A 19,453-nucleotide genomic window follows, 5' to 3' on the forward strand; every position below is an offset into this window, starting at 1 on the left:
TAGAATCCTGTGAAAACATTATGTCTGGGGGAGGGGACATCCTCTTTTCCATTGGAACTGTAACAGCAGGGACCTCAATAAAAGAATTATCAGTTATCAGAGGCTTTTAAATTTTTCCCAAAACATGAAAAAAAAAAAAAAGGAAAAGGAAGCATTCATTTGGAGAACTCGTGAACAGCAGGAGTCTGTGAAGGCGGATACTGGTTGGGCTGGCTCCCTGTGCATTCCCAACACCAGAGACCTGATGTGCAGAGAGCAGGGAAGTGGCAGTGGCAGGTTGCCTGTTGGCACAGTGCTCCACTACAGCCTTCCACCACCCACCCCACACTAGGACAGCCATGTCAACCAGCACGATTAACGGCCTTTCTCCCCACAGCAGATACCCGTTTCAATACGATACTGCCAGAAACCTGTGAGTCCTCCTGAAGTCCAGCCCTGATTCAGTTTTACCTGCCTTACATGGTGTCCTTATTTATCTGCTTTTGTTTGTACCATCATCTATGTGCTACTTACATTTATTGCAGGCATTCTGTTGAAAGATTTCATTGAGAATCAGCTCATCTCATGAACGTGACACTCAACGCATACTGTTGTTGTTCAGTGAAATCAATTAGAAACATTACCTTGCTTGTGATACGCTCATTACCCACAACTAACAGCAGGCCTCAAGATGCCTCCCTGACATTCCTTCCTTGACCCATCAAGGCATTTTCATAGACATCCTTTGTGGTTGTCCTTACGGTTCAGAAATCTCCCTGCCTCATGCTCCCATCCATACCTTCAAGAGAACTCACTTGCCCTCAGAGGTGTCCAAAAATACAGCATACACTTCTCACATGAGGCACGTTCTAGCCAGAAATAGCTACTGTTTCCATCAGGCACGGCTGTCTACCCTTTGGTCTTCCAAGCATTCACTATGCCCACATTCTGCAGCTACGCAAGGGAACATTCACTTGCTCCTTTTTCTGGCCCAAGTATCCAGCAGAAGATTTCCTAAGTCAGGGCACAGGAGGACAAGCTGGATTTCAGAGACTGATGGAGGGAATCATAGCACTGTTGATATCTATTAGCACGGACCAATAAAACATCCAGGACAAACACGAGTCTTGGTTAAAAACAAAGAGAAAGGATTTTTATAACACTGATGAAGTATTAAAGGTTCATTTTATTTTTACAAAAGCAATTAAAAACATCTGGGATGTCAAACGAGTCCCTGCGCACAGCGTTTTAACCCAATTCCATGCTATTCGTGGAATTTCCCCTGCACTTTAGTCTTGACTGAGCTGACCAGCTGAGGTGAACCAGACTTCTTTCCTCCGTTAGGAGAAACAGCTGGACGCAGAACTTCTGCTTTGTGTGGACAAACACCATGAGCTGACGAGACATATTTTTAATATGAACAGTTGGCTGAGCAGACAGGCTTGGGTTTCTAAATACTCCGGCATCACAAAAGGATGTACAATGCCCTTCTGCTCAGGCCTGGCATAGATCTCCTATATGACCGTAGCAGCTGTCACCCTCTCTGTGCTATTTAGGAGTTGACTCACCTGGAGATGACATGTTTCAAACTATACTCTGAAAGCAAAAGGCGATATGCCCAGTGCTGGGTCTCTGGATACACCAGTTACTCCCATGCAGTCACCTTCTCTTCCATGAGAAAAGGAGATGGGCAAAACCGAGGCAATGCTGCCTTCCAGATTTCAGCCTGAGGACCTGTGCTAACCATCAGAAAGCCACACCTTCCTAACTCAGTATTTCCTTGGGCTGAGTCTGACTTTCTCTGCTTGCAGCAGCAGAAAGTTGCACTCTATGACACCTGCCCAGAATATTGAGCATTTGGCTTAAAAAGCACAGAGTCATGGGGAAACAATGACTAACACTAAGTCACTGTGGAATCCAGTCCCAAGGGGAGTACCTGCAGACAGCCTTGCAAATTGGTATAGATGTACATTAGCTTGCCGGAGTTGCATCCAGTGCTAATTTAATGAAATATTGCTGCAACACAAATAGGAGCAGGGATATTGTCTAGTCCTCCAATTAGCAGTTCCAGTGAGCCATTTCAGACCATCCTGAAAAAAGCTGGCATGCTTAGATCAGGTGAAAGAACATGGTGTGACGAATCGGTGACAACCTCTGAGGACGGCTTGCTTCAGACAGTCAAAATTACAGCCTTTCTTCGTCATCCTGACCACACATGGAAAGAAGACATAAAAATGCAGCTTATATGGTGCTTTGCAGATTGCTGTCAGTGTTGTGAGGCCTACGGCAGTGTTCACTGGGGTCAGCAGCGAGGTTCCTGTTGCCTTCTCTGGGAGCATGGGCAGCAGGGGTCAAACTGCACCTACAGGTGGGGAGGAAGCACACTCAGAATGCTGATAGGATGTGCACAGCTCAGGAGCAAGCTGGCACCCACCTTCTACAGCTGTAGCTCCTCAGGGACTGCAAGCTGTACTCCTGTGTGACAGAAGCTTCAGGAATTCAAACATCACTGGGATTTTTCAAAGCCTAGCTCTCTGCAGTACAAAAGACCTCAACTTGCAGCTTTCTGGGACTAGGAGACAGTTCATTCACAGCATCATAAAAATTCAAACCTATTCAAGAGCTGACCTTCATTCAGCTATCTATCTGAATAATGACACAAGCAGTGAGGATGGTGCAATTGTGTTTTCAAGGCTCTGTTTCTGAAGGTTTTGCCATGTATTTAACTTTACCTCAGAAAATGCCCTCTGCAGAAGACAGGAGTCTTGTGTTAAATATAGAAGTGTGCGATAGCAGCAGACAGAGAGGAGCCACAGGGCTGACAATAGGGAAGGGCCAGGGCTTTGAAGGAAGATCCATGGATCGTCTTGCTGGTGAGAAACCCTGGGTTTGCAGCAGATGAATGGAAGGAAGGTGGCAATCCTGGGAGCAGGGAGTTACAAGCTCTGCCTCAAAGAAGGAACCATTTCACTTCTCCTTGCCCTCCCCACGTCACTGGCCCTGCTGTGGGGGCTTCCTCTCCCGCAGGAGACCTGCAGCACAGAGGCAATCTCCCCAGCAAGGCAAGCAAAGCCCTGCAGCCTCTCCTCCCGCGCTGGCCTCTGCAGCAGCCAAGAGGAAAAAGCAGCTCCAGCTGGGGCGAGTCCTGTCTCCGGCATCTGTGTTCTCTGCATCAAGCCCAGCTGCTCGGCTGGGGCCTCGCTCCTCTCTCTTGCCAGGGCTGGTAACCTCCAGCCAAATGCCCCTCGGTTTGGAAGTCAGCGCTCTCCACCTGCCGCCAGCATATGACCCCGTCCCAGTTTTGGATTACCCCCGTGAGTCACGTTTTTTCCACCGCCCTCTCCCAGCCTCCCCAGAGCAGCGGTGCCCCCGTCAGAGGTAGCACAAGGACAAGGGTAGAACAAATGCCCAGCGGTGCCTGGCTCTGGCACCGAGGATCAGCAGAGGCTGGGGGGGCTGGGGTGTGAACAAGAGGCCGAGCAATGCCTGCTGCTGTGTGGGGCTCAGGGGTCACTGGGCTCATGGGAAAGCCAATTCCCCAGGATGCGACCCAGGACAGCAAAAGGCAAGGCTGTTTGCTCCCCAGGGCTGCCTGCCTCTTGCCTCAGCTCAGTCGTGGGGGCCCCACGCTCTGCCACATAACGAAGAGGCAGGCTGAACTGAGTCACCAGTCCCCCGTCTGTGTGGAGTAAAGGCAGCCCTGCCAGCTGGAGAGCAGCCAGGTGGCAACCCTACACGCAAGCAGGCACATGGCTCGGCCGGGAGCATCAGCCCCCCTCACAAATGTACGTACATGGGTGTACGCGAAAGCTCGGCTCCCAGCCCGAAGGACCTGGTTAGTTCGCCCCGCTGCTAATTTGGGTTGCTACTCAGGTTGCTGAGGACCCCCTCTCCCACCCCACAGCTCTGTCACAGCAGAGACCTCCTGCCTGCCTCCGCCAGACCCCTGCCCCACAGCTCCCATCGCGCCCCCCCACCGTGTCAGGCGTGCTGATACCTTCTGCAGCCTGAGGAAACAGCTCCCTGCGGGGCGCTACGCAGGAGGCAAATTCCACCACCGGGGTCAAATTCCTCAAGCAAAGAATCGGGAAGTCCTTCAGTACTGGGGAAAGACAGCAAAATAACAGAGCTCACTGCCCCCGTGGCAGAATGGGGCTTTAACCGGCGGAGCTTCCTTCTGATCTGACCGACATGATCAGTGACTTGCATGAAACGCGTACGGCAGTGATAAATCGTCACAAACACTCCTCGACCAAAATTAAGTTACTCACAAAGTGATTTCTTAGAATGACTTCTCCGCTTGCTCTTCCCGAACTATTAAATTACACTTCTGTGATTAATTACTACAGCAACTGCAAGGCAAACTTAAAGTCGTCACCTAAGAACAAAAGGTCTTTGAGATAGGAGTTGTTTACTTTCAGCTGAAAGGACACATGTTCTAATTTGGTAAACTGTACGTTAGCTGCATTTTAATTCTTCAAGCAGAAAATAGCAGCTGCCTGCATGGAGAAGCAGAAAGGTGAAAATGTCATTGGATAAAACCTTCAAGTATTTCTCACAATTGGCACTAACAAATGGCTTCCGGAAGCTAGAGGTCACTGCACACACAGTCCTAGAGCTTTCAGGCATTAACCTGAAGTTATTGTATTTAACTTGAATTCCTAAAGCAAGGTCAGATGGTTTACCCCAAATGTTAGCAAATTCCAACAAGTAATCTAACACAGACGCTTTCATTCACTCCAGTGGGATGCTTCGGAGGCAAAAAAGGAGTGGTTTCAAGCAGGGCTGCCGCTTTCTCAGCACACACAAACAGCAATCACATTGCAGATGGGCTTTTTGCTTCCCCCAGATCTGAATGTAAACCCTCCCCCAAAAGGTATTAAGCCTGGTCTACAGAGATATATAATTTTTTAATGCACTGGGCAGCGGGAGACACTAGCTACTCTGTCACCTAAGTGTTTTTGGAAGAGGAAAAAGAGCTATTCAGCATTAAAGATTCAGGAATGTCTGTTGACATATTAAGGAAACAACCTCGGGGGACAGCTGACATGGCTCCAAGAAGCATTACCAAGGGAACAGTGACGCAAATGTCTTCCATTTTTACAGGCTGGCAGCTCGCCAGGTTCCCTCGCCTGATGTCTGATGTAATGCTAATCCCTATCTGGGTTAGCTCTCGGATATCAACCACAGCAGCTCACTCTGCTGCAATCAATACAGCACACTTTTTATAGAAGAGCGTATAAAAAAAATCTGCTCTAATCTACCAGGAATATGTACAGTAGAGTAATAGCAGGGGAAATCTAATGGCTAACCTGGAACTCACCCCAAGCATTCTGCGAGTGTACACATGTGTGCACAGGCTTGTTCACGGACCCATATATGCCCCAAACCATGGCAAGTCCAAGCGAGGGCCATGCGTTGCAAGTGCTGGGTGTTCACCAGGGGGAGAAGAGCCTTCCAGTTCCTCTACTGTGTGACACATGAGCAAAACAGGGCTGGAAAATAAAATGTGCTATCAGAAGTAGTATGGAAGAAAAAGTCTCTTTATGTACTAATGATGACATTTCGCACTTCTATGAGTAGCAAAGGGCTCCGTGGGGATTAACAAAGTCTCACAGGGTAGACAGGACTACCCAGGTACACAGCACTGAGGCTGGGAGAAGGAGTCACAGCTGCTTCATTCAGCAGTCAAAACACGTCAGCCCCGGAGTCAGTGACAATTCGTCATAGCGGACACCAACACCAGCACCCTGAGACAAGAAATGAGTAGGGGAGTATCCGGGAGAGGAATCCAGGGATCCTGAATTACCACGTAATTACCTGAGTAGTAATTTGGCTTGCTCATAGGAGAAGAACGATGAAATCTTGAGTAACCTCCAGTGAATATAGTCCCAACTTTATACCATATGCCATGGAAAGCCCTTCCAGTCCTTAACTGCACCCTAAAACCACTTTAGGGCACTGGCTTGCTACTAGCTGATCGTGCAGCTTCCTGTATCATCAGCCTGTAAGCAGTGAGCTCACACCACTTTAATTCCCAGGATGCTGGTATCAGAACTGTGAACATTGCTAGGTGTTTTCTTGCCCCTGAGAAAATCTTGAGGTGAACTTTGTGGGTAGCAAAGTAGATGAATCCCAGCCTGTGTCCAACACCTAGTGCTGTGGGCACCTTTGCAGGCCAATGCATTGCTTCCTTCTATTCCTCTTTTTTTCAGATAAAATTTAAAGGTAGTTTTGGGAAGGGTGCTTCCAAATAAAAGCTGTTGCAGTACTATTAGCTCTTGGGTTAACTCCTGCCAGATGCGAAAAGAACATTAACCTCATCATTCTGGTTTTCCAAAGGGGGTCAGCCTCACAGAACAACCTGAGAGCTGGGTTGGTGTCTTGGGTATTTACAGGAAAATCCATTTACATGGAGATGAAAAAGGCAAAACTCCCAGGCCTTGCTCAAGGCAACCTTTCCACTGCAGACAGAGCTGATTTGACTGAGTGACTGCCCCTACTTTTCCGTGGCACCAAAATCAGAGGACACCAGTGTCCACCCACAATAGCCCGTAACTCCTCTAGCAGCCACACGGCATGAGGCTCCTCCCCTGAGGCACTCATCAGCACTCAGACACAACCTCACACATCTGCCAGGCATTTCCTTGCATTTCTGCCTCCCTTTTGCCAGGAGCTGCCATGGCACGATGCTGCTTCTGGCCCCCTCTTCCTCCTCTGCTCTTTATTGCCTGCCAGCTGGGCCCTGGCCAGAGCAGCAATGGCTGCAGGCTGGGCTGCATGTGGGAGCAACGTGGGGGCTGCAGTGTGTGGAGGGTTTTCTGGGTCCCTCCAGCAGGCAGAAAGGCTCAGGGAGCAAAAGAAGGAAGGCAAGAGATGGGCAGAAGGGGCTGAAAATGGCACGGCAGATGTGGGGAGGAGAAAGCAGGGAGTAAACAGAGTTTGGCCTCATGGCTTCTTACTCAATTTCTACACCTTGGTTCCCCAGAAGCCATGACCCCCTCACATTCACCTTCCCAAAACAGACGCGCGCTGCTGCCCAGCCCAACATCAGGGATCTTCTCTCAAATGAGAAATATGATTCACAGGGCTGCACCAAACACAGCCAGAAGTTGAGGCCTCACCTTTTCAGGAGAGACCCCATCAGCCAGTAGTAGGCCTTGCCTGTAGGCCAGCTGTGGTGGGGTTTAAATGGGTAAGGAAAACAGAGGCATTCCTATTACAATGCCTTGGCAGACGATCTCCAGCCTTAACCATCCCGTAGTTCCTCCGTTACGTGCTGTTTCAGCAGCATTCCTGATGGAGCCCGTGAGCAGCGTGCCTGAACCAACCCCTTGCCTTTGGGAATTTCTGTTCTTCGGTGCTAACAAAAAAAAAAAGTGGTTTCCACTGCAGTGCAATTCTCTTAATGACCAAACAATTGCCTTTAGTTTTCAAGAAGAATACGCTTGGTTTGAATGGATGGCCTTGTTATAACAGCCCCACAAATCAGGCCAGTTGAGAACGTTAATACAGTTATGCTACCCTTCCTCTGACTTGTGAAAAGGTGAAATGTTTGATGACCAAAGAGCCATTCTTAAGAGCTACTCTTAAACAAAGGGCTCAGCTGGTTTTGCTCACTTCAGAATAAATAGGAAAGGCACATAGCTTAAGAGAATACACATTTTCATACAAAATACACATGGCAGTGCGCCAGACGTGCCTTCCCTTTGCAGCCCATGCACACACAACAGGGAGGGAACTGCAGGCCCAGTCCTCCTCGGTGGCAGTCAGCGATGACCTCCTGGAATTATGACACAACGCCAACGTGAAAGGAAAATCCAGTCCTTCCTATGCGATCCATAGGACATTTGCATAACTTTTAACATATGTGTTTATATTTCCTTAATATTTAATGAAATGCTCAAGAACAAACACATTCTAAAAATGCTGATGTAATTACAGTTTGTTGTGCTTGAATTCTGAATGGAGAGCAGTCTCCATTATTTTTTCCACATGCTCATACTACATTATATTAAAAACATATTTTACTCAGTCAGACATGTGTTGTGTGCTTTATAAACACTTTGCACAGTTGGAAACATTCATGTTCAACAAAAATACAATCACCATCAATACAATGCAGAGAACCTCCTTTGCACTAAATGATCTGTGCTCTGATCAAGCGAGGTGATCACCAGAGGATCGTGCATTAAAACCCTAGCCAAAAGGACCTTTTCCAGAGCTGCATGCAGCTCAGCTGGATTCCTCGGGGCCCAGAACAGTTGAGTGGTAAAGTCTTCTGTCCAGACAACACATAGCCCAAGCAAGAAGACTCCAGACAGGTTAATACTCTGGTCTAGGTGGAGTTGTATTATTAAATTTTAAAGTAGAAGATAAATATTAGTTAGTGTCAGTGCCCTGCAAGGTTCATTGCCCTCCTGGTGTGGTCCAGTAACCTCTGACAATCCAATTAATGTGACTCAGATTGTGTTATTACATAATCTTTTTTACTCAAATCATCCCACTTCACTGGCCTACTCCTGGAGTTTTTGAAAGAACTCCAAAAAGATCACCGTGGTGTTTTTTTTTAAATGTTCACACAAGGCTGATGTTCATAATCTCTAGTGACCAATTAGTAAAACTAGGTGGTTTTCAGGGCAAAATCCTTAGACAAAATTCACAGGAGTGAGAAGATGTCAGCTCCTCATTCTCCGAGCAAACATAGTCCTGTGTTGTCGATGTAAGAATCATCCTTACCCAGACCACTTCATGCAGCAGCTGGGGATTTCCACATTTTTCCTGTGCATAAACAAAATAAGCCTGGGGTGTGGATTGGTCTCTAGTTCCAAACCCTCTGATTCTATTCCAAAATGAAGGCCCCATCAGGTGCAAAATAAACTCCTCTTCCCAACTGGAATAATATGTGCGCTACGTGCAGAGCTGCAGTCAGTGAGTAGTTGAATGCATTTGTGCCGGTTCCATATTAATGCAAGGGTCAGAAAGAAAACATCAGCAACCAAGAGCATTATACGGACCTCCCCTTTTGGATGTATCATCCTGTGCCACATAAATATACATTGGCAGCTTGTGAGAGATACAAGCCTGTTCTTATGCTTTAATGTCTGATGACATCTTGATGTGACAGCAACACGGTTCAACAACATGCAGGAAATGCAGCTCATGGAAATAGGCATTTAGCAAAGGAAAAACAAGCCTTTCTTTCTCTGAAGAACACTGAAATGGGAGCACTCTTTTGTGAATTTATGGGAACGCATTTCCTTTTATTCATGATAGCAACTGTGTGTCAACTGGTAATAGTTTACCTCTCTGATTTTCATGTTGTGCTCTCTTTTCCGCCCACATGCTCTGCTGGATGGACACCCAGGCTCATCTGAATGTGTAACGTGAGGACCACAAAGCACACAAGTCCTAATTCTAAAGCTAGTGAAGAATCTGCTTTAGTCCAGACCACTGGGTCTGGGTTTGGTTTTGCACTCCTGCTCAAGAATGAATTAGCCAGAAAGGGAGTTGTATGCTCCACTACAACAACTTTTGCTCCATGCAGAAGTAAAGACACACTAGCCTTGGTCTTACCAGTGGCATCTCCTTCTAAAGGTGCATTTCGTACTGCGAAAACACCCAGTGAGGAAAATATTTAGCGTTGTGCCTTGAAATGAAGCCACAGCTTGATGCAGAGCTAGCTAGAACCAGCCTAGTGACCATTACCCAATGGAATGCTTGGGGAAGCCAAAGAAAATGACACTTCATGCTAGGTCTGCTTGCTTCATTCTGCTCCGTGCAACTGTACGGCTGAGTCTCTGGCCATCAGAGGAGCCATGCACAGATCTGACCAGCTGGAATCGCTCCACCCCTGGGTCATTACGATATTCAATTATGGCTCTGTACTTAAGTGACACAATAGATATGGGAATTGAAAGCAGAAAAACTCCTAACCTCTGATCCTGTCTCTACAACAAAATCCCTCGGTGGCTTTAGGCAAGGTACTTAACATCTCTGCCTCAGTTTTCCATTTGCAGAAGGGGGCTAATAATACTCAGCCACCTACTCCACAGGGGAGTCCTGAGGATTCATTACTTAATGTAAAGTGGCTAGAAGATGAAAACCTGCATGTAAGTGCCAAGTGGTATTACAGTTACCCAGGTTTAGCTTCAATTTTTGAGACTTGCTTTCCTTTTTAAAATGAGGAAAAGTATTCCTCCAAGTCTACTGAGATTTCTGTTCTGCACTGCATTTCCTACACAACAGGGAAGGAGAGTTGGGAGCATGAGAGAAAGGAGAAAAATGCGTCCCCTTGGATCTCAATCTACCTTTCACATCCTCTCAGGAAATTGTTTTGAAAGTGCCCGACACTTGCTGCAATATGCTGCAGTCACAAGGCAAAAATTTTACTCTTTCAAGAATGCTTTATGAGCTCCAGGAATAAATCATCTCTAGCAGGGATGGTTAAGCATAATGTTGAGAGTCTATGATTTTCCCCAGAGGTAGAGAAATCATTCCAAGCTTTTCTTCAATTTGGTCATGAAACTTTAACAAGAAAATACCAAGGGCCATTCTGGCACATCACTGAGATATGTACATTAAGACAAAACAAGGGGAGTGTTTTGATCCACCAAGTTACTTCCTTCTATCTTCAATGAGATAAATCTTTGATTTTAAGTGACAATTCATGTATGGCAAACTACTTTCACGGCAATGCAGTCAACATGGTGCTTGGTCAGCATCTTTAAACAGAGCAGCATAACTGCGTTTGACAATATGACAGTGATGGAGAGCAGAGGAACTGGTCATTCTAACACTAGCTGTGCTGAGAGTACAAACTGCAATAAACGAGTGCAGCAAACAAAAGGACTGGTCCACTATTTGCAAATGCTAAGATTATTGGAAACAAAGGAAATGATTTTGTCACCCCAGGAAAAAAAAATATGGCCTTTTATGATTGTTCTGAAAAAGCCCCCTGCCATGAACTGCTGCCACTCCTAAGAATTCAGAGCATGCAGCTAATGCATGTGGCTCTGCTTCCAACTTCATTAATAGGAGATTTTGGCACTGCAGGAGCCCCTCCTTGTGCATACTGGATCCAGATCTGGCCGAAGCACACAATTATGTTTCTGTTGAATTAGCCAGAGCACACAATGTGGTATTTATGCCAGTTTTGTGCTGACTGGAGGACAGCCGTTACCTGATTCGGTATGATGTCTGCCAGAATTTGTCAAACATATTTGAACCAGTGCTGTAAGTTTGTGCTAGCTCAGTGCTTGGCAGCGCACAGTTGTGATGTTCTGGTCCAGCACGGGGCACTTTATGCCAGATTTGCTGTTCCATGGAACCGCCGTTTAAGACGTGCAGTGCAGTTACATGTCTTGCTTATATTAACCAAACTGCCCTGCCCCTTCACTATAAGAAATCATTCAATTCCCATATGCATAGCAGGGATTATATAATTCCAGAGAAAAGGCTCTCTTTTGATGTTTACTCCAGGGCTTCAGGTTTCTTAGTGATGCAGCAATTGCCAGGCCCATCTAACTCCTGAATTTAAAATGTTTATGTCTCACTTCAGTAAGTAAATGAAAGACACCAAGTTAATATAAGCAAAGCATGGAAAGAAAAGAAGGGTCAGATGAGAACAGAAATCACTGCCCACTCCTGCTTTTCTGACTTCCCATTGAGTCGTGTGTGGAGCCAAGCCACCCTGAGCTGAGTTGCTCCACTTTCAACAAATATTGGTCAAGTCTTGCAGGATCAGAGCCAGCTTTGGGATTCTGAGGCATTCTGGCAAGAGGACTCTGCTGGGATCCTCCCTTCCTCATCATCCCTCCCAAGCAGAACAGAGTCATTTAAAGCAAAGTGGGTGGGAGGGCTCAGAAATCTTTGAGCCCCAAAAGCTTGCCCGGGCAACATCGAGGCCAGCCACATGCACACGGGGGGTGTCAGCATCTGAACTATTTTCTAGAAACAATTCTCTCTGAAGGGAGCAGTCCTTCAGACAAAGCCTTCTGACACATTCTGGTGATTTTTAGGCTATTTTCTCTTCCTTTTCTTATAATTACTTTGTCATGGAACCCAGAATAATCAGCCAGAAGTGGTCAAAAGAGCCACAGAAACAAAACGCCTCTTGGGACATTGCAACACAGTATTGAACCATAAAGAAGAAACTCCATTAACTTAAGAGCAGCATGAGTCTCTTTGTTTCACCTGCTTTCTCCCACGTCTCTCTCTTATTTGTCCTCTTTCCACCTCTCTCTCTCTTTCTTTCTTTTCTTTCTTTTTTTTTTTTTTTTTTTAATCTTCATATCATTCTTTCCTCTCTTGGTTCACATTCCCTCTTCTCAAAAGACTTCTCTTCTCCTGCTCATTATCACGCTCCTTTTCTATTCACAGTGGTTTTGCCTACTTCTCTCTTTTCTCCCTGGCCATTCCCATTCATTCCTGGCCACCATCCTCCTCAATTTCTTTGCTCCAGCTTGTCAGTTCTCCCTTGCTTTTCTTTCCAACCCAGTTCTCCCTGCCTGGTGTTTTCTTTTCTTTAGTCTTTGCCTCCCTGAGGAAATTCACTTCTCTCCCTCCAAGTCTTGCATCTTCCTCCTCCTGATTTTTGCAATCCTCCCCTTACGTACACTGTGGATTATTCTCATCCCCTTTCACCTCACTGTTCTGCAAACCTTCTCTGTCCTTACTCATTAGTGACCTGGCAAGATATCCCTCACAGCTACGGATGTCACTACAGCCACAGGAGCCACAGCCATGGGAGGGATGCTTACAGACAAGAGACAAGGCTGAAAAGAATCTCTGCGAACTCACAGGGAGGTTATTAGTTGTGCTTATCAAAGGGTGGGTCAGCAGACAGGAAAATCCCTGGCTTATCAGTTTCTCCTTTAGACAGCTATGGCTGTTTTGTCACTGTTGTTAATCCTCTCCCGCTTTCCCAAAGAGCACTGTCGGTGCCACTAAAAGTGCTGCTGGTTGCCCCTGCCTTTGCCCATCCTGTAGGTGGGAATGGTTGCTCTGGTCGCAGGCATGCAGCAGTAGAGCCAGATCCCCTCTTCCAGTTATGCTGGTATGCAGCTTGGAGGCGAGTCAGCCTTTTGGATGAGATGCTCTTTCCTGTGGCTGGAAGTTGCATCAGAAGTTCACCGCTGAGGACAGCTGAGCCACCAGCCAGTGCCTGGTGGGATGTTTTTGTACTCTTTTCATGGGCTTCACCCAGGGACTTCCCCACCGTGCTGAGAGCTGACCCACCAACAGGAGAGCCACACAGAGATGAAGTGCTGGTGCTGATCACTGGCCGTGCCAAAATTGTGCACAGTGTGCTTTTAAGTTGCTGTGCTAAAACCCTTCTGCTCATGGCCAGCTTCCATGCTGAATGCTCTCTTCACAGGAAAAAAAAAAAAAAATCTAGAAACTAGCTGGGCTAACTCCTTCCCAAGGGCACCATCACTAAGTCAACAAGGCTGTGGTATAAATACATGTGTCCCATTGTTAGGGTGGGATAGCCAAAGCTGACCCGGGTTTGTAAGGAACACCCACAAAGATCCCCAGACGCCGAGCAACCAAGTTTAAAGCTCCCTAGGCCAGCGCCTTGGCAGGAGCCAAGCACAGTGGAGCAGCAGATGAACGTTTGCGTTTCTGCTCCATATCCTTCCCGGTCCTTTCCCTAAGAAAGCTAGAGGATTAGTAATTTTGGACACAGAGCCTACGCACACACAAACATGTATGAAATTGGCAAACGCTGCCTTCATTAAACCTGCGGAGGAGCTCAGGCACCGAGGGACTCACCTCCGAGGGCTTCACCTGAGCCTCACAGGAAGGCCGCGGCAGAGCCAGAAATAGAGCCCAGACCTCCTGACTCCGAGCCGCGGGCCCTAGCTGAAACACCGGCTTCCCTCCGCCACCCCTCCCTGCACACGCTACGTTGGCCAGACTGGAAAAGGCGTTCAAAATAAATAAAACCCTATTCCTGTGCCAAGTTTTAAAAAACATTTTCTTGTCATGGCTGGTTGTTTTTCTCCTGCTAGACGTTAGGCAGTCTCCACCGAGTGAGACAGCTTTCCTTTCTTCTCCAGGAAACACAGTTGTCTCCCACATGTTACACTTAATGTAGCTCAAGCGAATGTTTGAGGAAATTCCCCCTAATTCAGTGAAATTGTTAGCTTGGCAGTGGCGCTCTGGAAACAGGACCGAAGGATTGCGCTGGATTGTTCTTTTTCCTTTTTAAAGTGCACAGGAGAGCTCGGGCTCAGGACGGGCTGCTGAGGAAGACAGAAACTCATGTTACATATAAAGGATTTGGCAGGCCCCAACACAGAAATTTCCAGAAGTGTTTGCGTGGCAACAGCTCCGTGCCAATCCACATTTTTTAGCTATTCTGGCCGGCTGCCCGGCCGACAAGAAAGTCTTGTATCTCCGCACAGCTCGCTGGCTTCCCTGAGGAGTTTCCATGCTGCATGGCAACGTTGGATAATCTTATTTGTGCGCCAGAAAAACTCCTGCTACTTACACTGTTACTAAATACCAGATGTGCTTAATAAAGAGTAAGTGGAGCCAAACCTAGGGTAATCACATAACCTATCATTAACATTTTCTAAAAACAAAAATGCAATTGGAACAGCAGATTACTGTTTTGCTTTGTTTGCTTTACGCCCTATTACTGGAACCCCTGGGGTGCTGGGAACAGAGCGCGGTAGGAGCAGACAGCTCTGGCACGGCTGATGACATTGTTTACAATCACACCCCTGCACATCTGAAACATGTGTGAGAAAGTAAGGGCTAAGCACATTTCCTTTGCCTCGGCGCAGGAGCCGGGAGGGAGGGGAGGGCTGCAGCAGGAAGTCTGCGCCGAGCGAGAAAGTGCTGGGGTCGCGTTTCTCCGTCCCGTGGAGGCGGCCCGGGGTCTGGGCCCTCGCGCTTACACATCCCCAGATCCCCCGGTCACAGGAGTGAGGGAGTGGGCCTTGTTCCTTGAAATTTAATGACAACACGAATCCTCCAAGCCCGTTTAAAATGCATTTTTGTGTGGGTTGGGGGCCCTGTCACCACACAAAACGTGTGCACGTGTTTGCTGTGGATTTAAATGGATGTTGCACATGTGTACATCTGATGCTGACCAGACCCTTGAGGAAAACCGTTCAGTCACGGCAAGGGCAAGCAAGCTCTGCTGCAGTGGGCTCTTACAAAGAGAGACACACATACACTGCAATGTTTATGGCCTCCATGCAGCCGGTTTCTCCCACAGCTGGTTCTGCATTTGATATGCAGGAACAGAGTTAAATGAGCAGAAAAAGAGCACTTTTTTAAAAATTATTTTTTTATTTTGGTGCCCACTGCTACCCTTCTGGAGGAGAATCAGAGCAAACACGCTCACTGGCTTCCCCCTACAGATGTCCACCCCTCACATGTCTGCATGCTCAGCCCAGTGGGAAGGAAGGCTCCTGGGGATGGAGCAGGAGAAGTCCAGACCTGGTCCATCGTGTGCGCGGAGCCAGGGAGCTGTGAGTCACCTGTGTCAGGCCACAGCCCGGAGCCACGGCTGGGTCCCTCCAGCCAACCTCTGACCCAAGGCAGTGGGAGTTGCAGCCACACAGGGCTGGGATATCTGATCCCAGGAGCCGGGCCAAGGGCACGGTGTGAGGAGGTGATGGCAGGTGTCAACCTGCCACAGCCCGAGGCTCGAGGGCGGCCACTTGCACATGGCTGCCAGCGTGACTGGGCTCGGCCTGGCCCACACTGCTGGGGAGCCTGCAGGAGGCTACGAACGCGGGCTGCCTCACACCCTCCTGCTGTGACACCCTTGCCGCTGGCACCTTTCCTGTCTCCTCCACCATGATTTCCTGGCTGAGCGCAGCACAGGCTGCAGAACAGGCTGACTGAGGCAGCATGACTAGGGCAAGAAGCTGCCACTGCTCACGGGACCACAGCTTCCCACCCAAAGTCCCCCCTGGGTAGTCAGTGGATTTACTTCTGCCTGATAGCATGTACTGTATGGCACCATGATTAACATAGGACTGATAAAAGCATACCTCATCCCTCACACTTCTTCATACTGAGTTGGATCCCAGTCTCCACCAGCACCAGGAGAGCTGGGCTGGCACAGGAGGGAGGGACAGGCAACCACTCTGGCTTGCATGGTGGCAAAGATGCTAGCAGCACCCCAGACTGGCCGAACCAGAGCACCCTCTGGAACCACCACCGCCTCCTTGCAATCACAAACACTACCAGTTATGGTGAGGAGTCCCAAAAGGGGTTCAGGACACCCCTAGAGAGCTGAGGGAGCTGTGTGTGACCTGCAGGCCAGAGTCACTCATGGCAGGAGAGCACCAGTCTCCTCTACCCACCCTGCAAGCACAGAACAAGCAGCTTTCCCAAATTGAAAACCTGGGAGAGCTGCGAAGCAGCCAGAGGTTCACTCCCTCTCTGTGCCCACTCGCTGTGAGCCAGACAACCTTCTATCAGGGGAGCTGCTGGTTCGGGGAAGCCTCACCCCACCAGCCGTAGGCGGCACGTAGTACAGCCAGGAGGAAATTAGGTAGTGGCTCCCCCAACACTGCATCACTCTTTCCACTTCAGGCTATAAGGATCTTCTCAAAGAGTCAGGAAACGGCACAGAGGAACAATTAATCCTCTGCATGAAGGCACTCCTTCCACCCCTCACTGCTGCCTGGGGCTCCCGGCCCCTGCCCGCCTCGCCCTGTCAGCTGTCTCTGGTCAACCGCCTTCCCCTTGGCCTCCTCCCCGGAGGCTGGGGGATTGCACTGACAAGGCCTGTCGGCTGCAAGGACCCAGGCACCCCCGTCACATCTCCCCCTTCCACATTGCACTGCCTAGGCCGTTAGGTTCAGTTTGCAGATGAACCAACCAAAAGATGTTTTCCTACAGTTGCTTCCAGGAGTCCATCCTGTCTGTTGTGCTTTGAAGGGGGGCCCATCAGACAATCCCAGAAATGAACACCTAATTCCATCCCTCATCAGCAGCAGGAAGGACAGATGCCTGCCAAGCAGTCACAAGGCATTCCACAAACACCTTGCTTCACCTCGCCACCAGGGAACAAAGTCCGTTGCCATTAGGAGATTTCAGGCTGCAGAGTGAGGATGTTCCCTCTGGCTTCAGTTCCCATAGGCCAGACACTCTAGAGCCATGGGGGCCCTTGATCCCAACAGGGCTGGCCCATGGGACAAGCCCAGCCCCCTTGTCACTAAGGCAAATTTAATACAGAGCATACGTCTCTTGAGTTTTATGGTGGATCTGGATGCATGTGAGGTTTCCTTGTTTTACTGTGCAGGGGGGCCAGGCAGACCTGCATTTTGCAAGGCATTTTACAGATCTGAAACATGGGACAGTCCTTGACCTGAAGAACTTTCTCTAGAGAGACAAGACAATAAAAGGGATTGAGCAAGAAAGCCGAGGGAACAGAAAATGATTCTGCAAATACCGCCTTCAGACCATGATCAATGTGAAAAGGGATTTGCGATGGGTTTTGAGGTCTTTATTAGAAGAGAGCTAACGAAGAGGCGTGAAAAGGACAAGGTCAGGAAAGAGCAGAGAGGGCAAATGAGATGAAGCTGAGAGGAAGAGGGAGAAGAAGGGGAAGACAATCCTGACAGGTCCCAGTAAATATTTTTCTGATCCCCAGCAGACAAGAAAGAGGGGATGGGATACAAAATGGGTCCTGACATATGTGGAAAAGATGTAGGGGGTGACTCTGCTTCATCACTGCAGTTCTCATTCTGGAGAGCCAAAGCTGACCCCATCTTTTCCCTTGTCACAGGGCTGCCATTTCTGCTTAAATAACTTCTGCTAGTTTCCATCAGTCACAGCCAAAGCTGGACAAGCGGGCAACACAATGTCAGGGAACAACTACAGCTTAATGCACATGAGAAAGATCTGCTAGAGCTCTCCAACACATTGACAAGTTTTATCTTATCTGTTGCCAGGCGGGACAAAGAACTGGAGGGACAGTGAAGGTCAATCAGGCACTTAGGAGAGCACAGAACAAGGAATAACTGATTATGCTGAAGGGCATCACATTTGCGATTAAGGCTGAGCTCCAAAAACACGGTATGGGGAAAGTAATCTGTCTCTCTTCCCCAGTCCAGCATAAATAAGGCGCCCCACTGGCCACACCACAACTGTGTTGGAAGTGTCACTCCCCTTAGTGAGTCCCCACCATGTCCTCAATGAAGGGGGATGAGCAATAAGCCTGTAAGTATTTACAAGAAAAAGGCTTAGCACAAAGTGCTTCTGGGCACAGCTCTGTTGCCAGTAAAAAGCATGATGAAAAGCATACTTTCTTTGATGAAGCCTCAGTCGAGTGCTTTATGGGTAAAGGTGAATCTAGCATGTATCATATTTGTCTGATGGCAAACAGGGACCACTTGTGAAATCCATCTGACTGGATGTTCTCAGAAAATCTTCACTAAACATCTGTGAGCTTTGAATCACCCCATTGTTGTCAGGATTTCAGATGGAAATTGTTCTGGATGTGAGAGAATGGTAGGTCACTAATGGCTTATTTCTTATTAAATGCTTTGGGTTTAGGGACTTTGGGCATACGTAGGTATTTTTCTCCTTGCAGATTCACATGAAGCAAAATACTAGATAATGAAAAAATCAGAGAGCAGCTTGTCTTTTGTTAGACTAGTAAAGAACCAGGTTACTGCTGTGTTAAGACAATATGTGAAAATATGTGAAAAGTGTTTTTGACCCCCTAGAGCAGAACAGCCCTGTTACTGATCGTGATGAGCAGCCCATGAGAAGTGACTGCTGGGGCCAAAGAGGAAGGCGCAAGGTGTGGTTTGGCCCTGGAGAGAGACTCAGCACATCTGGCTTAACCTCCCAGCTCTGCTGCTGACATCCTATCGTTTTATCTCTCTTGCTTTAGTATAGCAATTCAACAGCACCAAAACTAATTGGTTGTGCTTTTAGGGTTAGATAATCTGCTGAATGGCCCTTAAATTCTCCAGTCTGAAGCAGCAAGCATAACGTGCCTCTGCTGCAGTTGTCAGCCCGGAGAGGGCAGCTTCATGCTGCAGGGAGCTGCAAGGAGGATACAGAGGGTGCATCCACTGAATGCCACCTCCATCACCTCTGTGAGCGAAGCTTCACAGGTTATCTCCAACGTTTCCCTGGAGGGGAAAAGAAATAATCGCAGCTTTCCTAATTCAGTCCCTGCTTTGTGGGCTTCCTGCTGCCTGGAGCCACCCGATGGTGTCCATGCTCACCTGACCTGCTGTGAGTTCAGCCTTCCCTCACTTCATTTCCTCAGCTGCTAAATGATACTGAAGTCACAGCTGGGATTCACACCACAGCGGACTGCTGCACCAAAACGAGAACCTCCATGAGAACGCCTCTCAAAATAATGAGAGGTGTGAAGCAAAACTGGTGCCCATGTAGTGCTGGCCACCTGGACTCACTTGGTGTTTTGAGATGGCAGCTAGCTGTTTATAGCAGCTGCCTACATGAGCAGTGTTGTTCTTTATTT

The 19,453-nt window shown here is 48.1% G+C and overlaps 1 protein-coding gene across 2 annotated transcripts in view; it reads right to left on the reverse strand.

Moving 5' to 3' along the window:
• Positions 1-19,453, reverse strand: part of LOC310896989 (uncharacterized protein) — a 51,608-nt gene that overhangs the window by 19,888 nt on the left and 12,267 nt on the right. Inside the window, exons 4-6 of one of the 2 annotated variants that reach the window (XM_083830066.1) lie at positions 13,756-14,225; positions 5,303-5,474; positions 3,977-4,081 (exon numbers count right to left, since the gene is read on the reverse strand). In XM_083830066.1, coding sequence (XP_083686192.1) covers positions 3,977-4,081; positions 5,303-5,372 — 175 coding nt within the window. In that variant the 5' untranslated portion in view covers positions 5,373-5,474; positions 13,756-14,225. Of the gene's footprint in view, positions 1-1,145; positions 2,342-3,976; positions 4,772-5,302; positions 5,475-13,755; positions 14,226-19,453 lie in introns of those variants that run through there. The other variant, XR_014581964.1, reaches the window with a different exon arrangement.

The sequence above is a fragment of the Anser anser genome (assembly GCF_964211835.1).
Source record: "Anser anser genome assembly, chromosome: 3".
Classification (NCBI taxonomy): Eukaryota; Metazoa; Chordata; class Aves; order Anseriformes; family Anatidae; genus Anser; species Anser anser.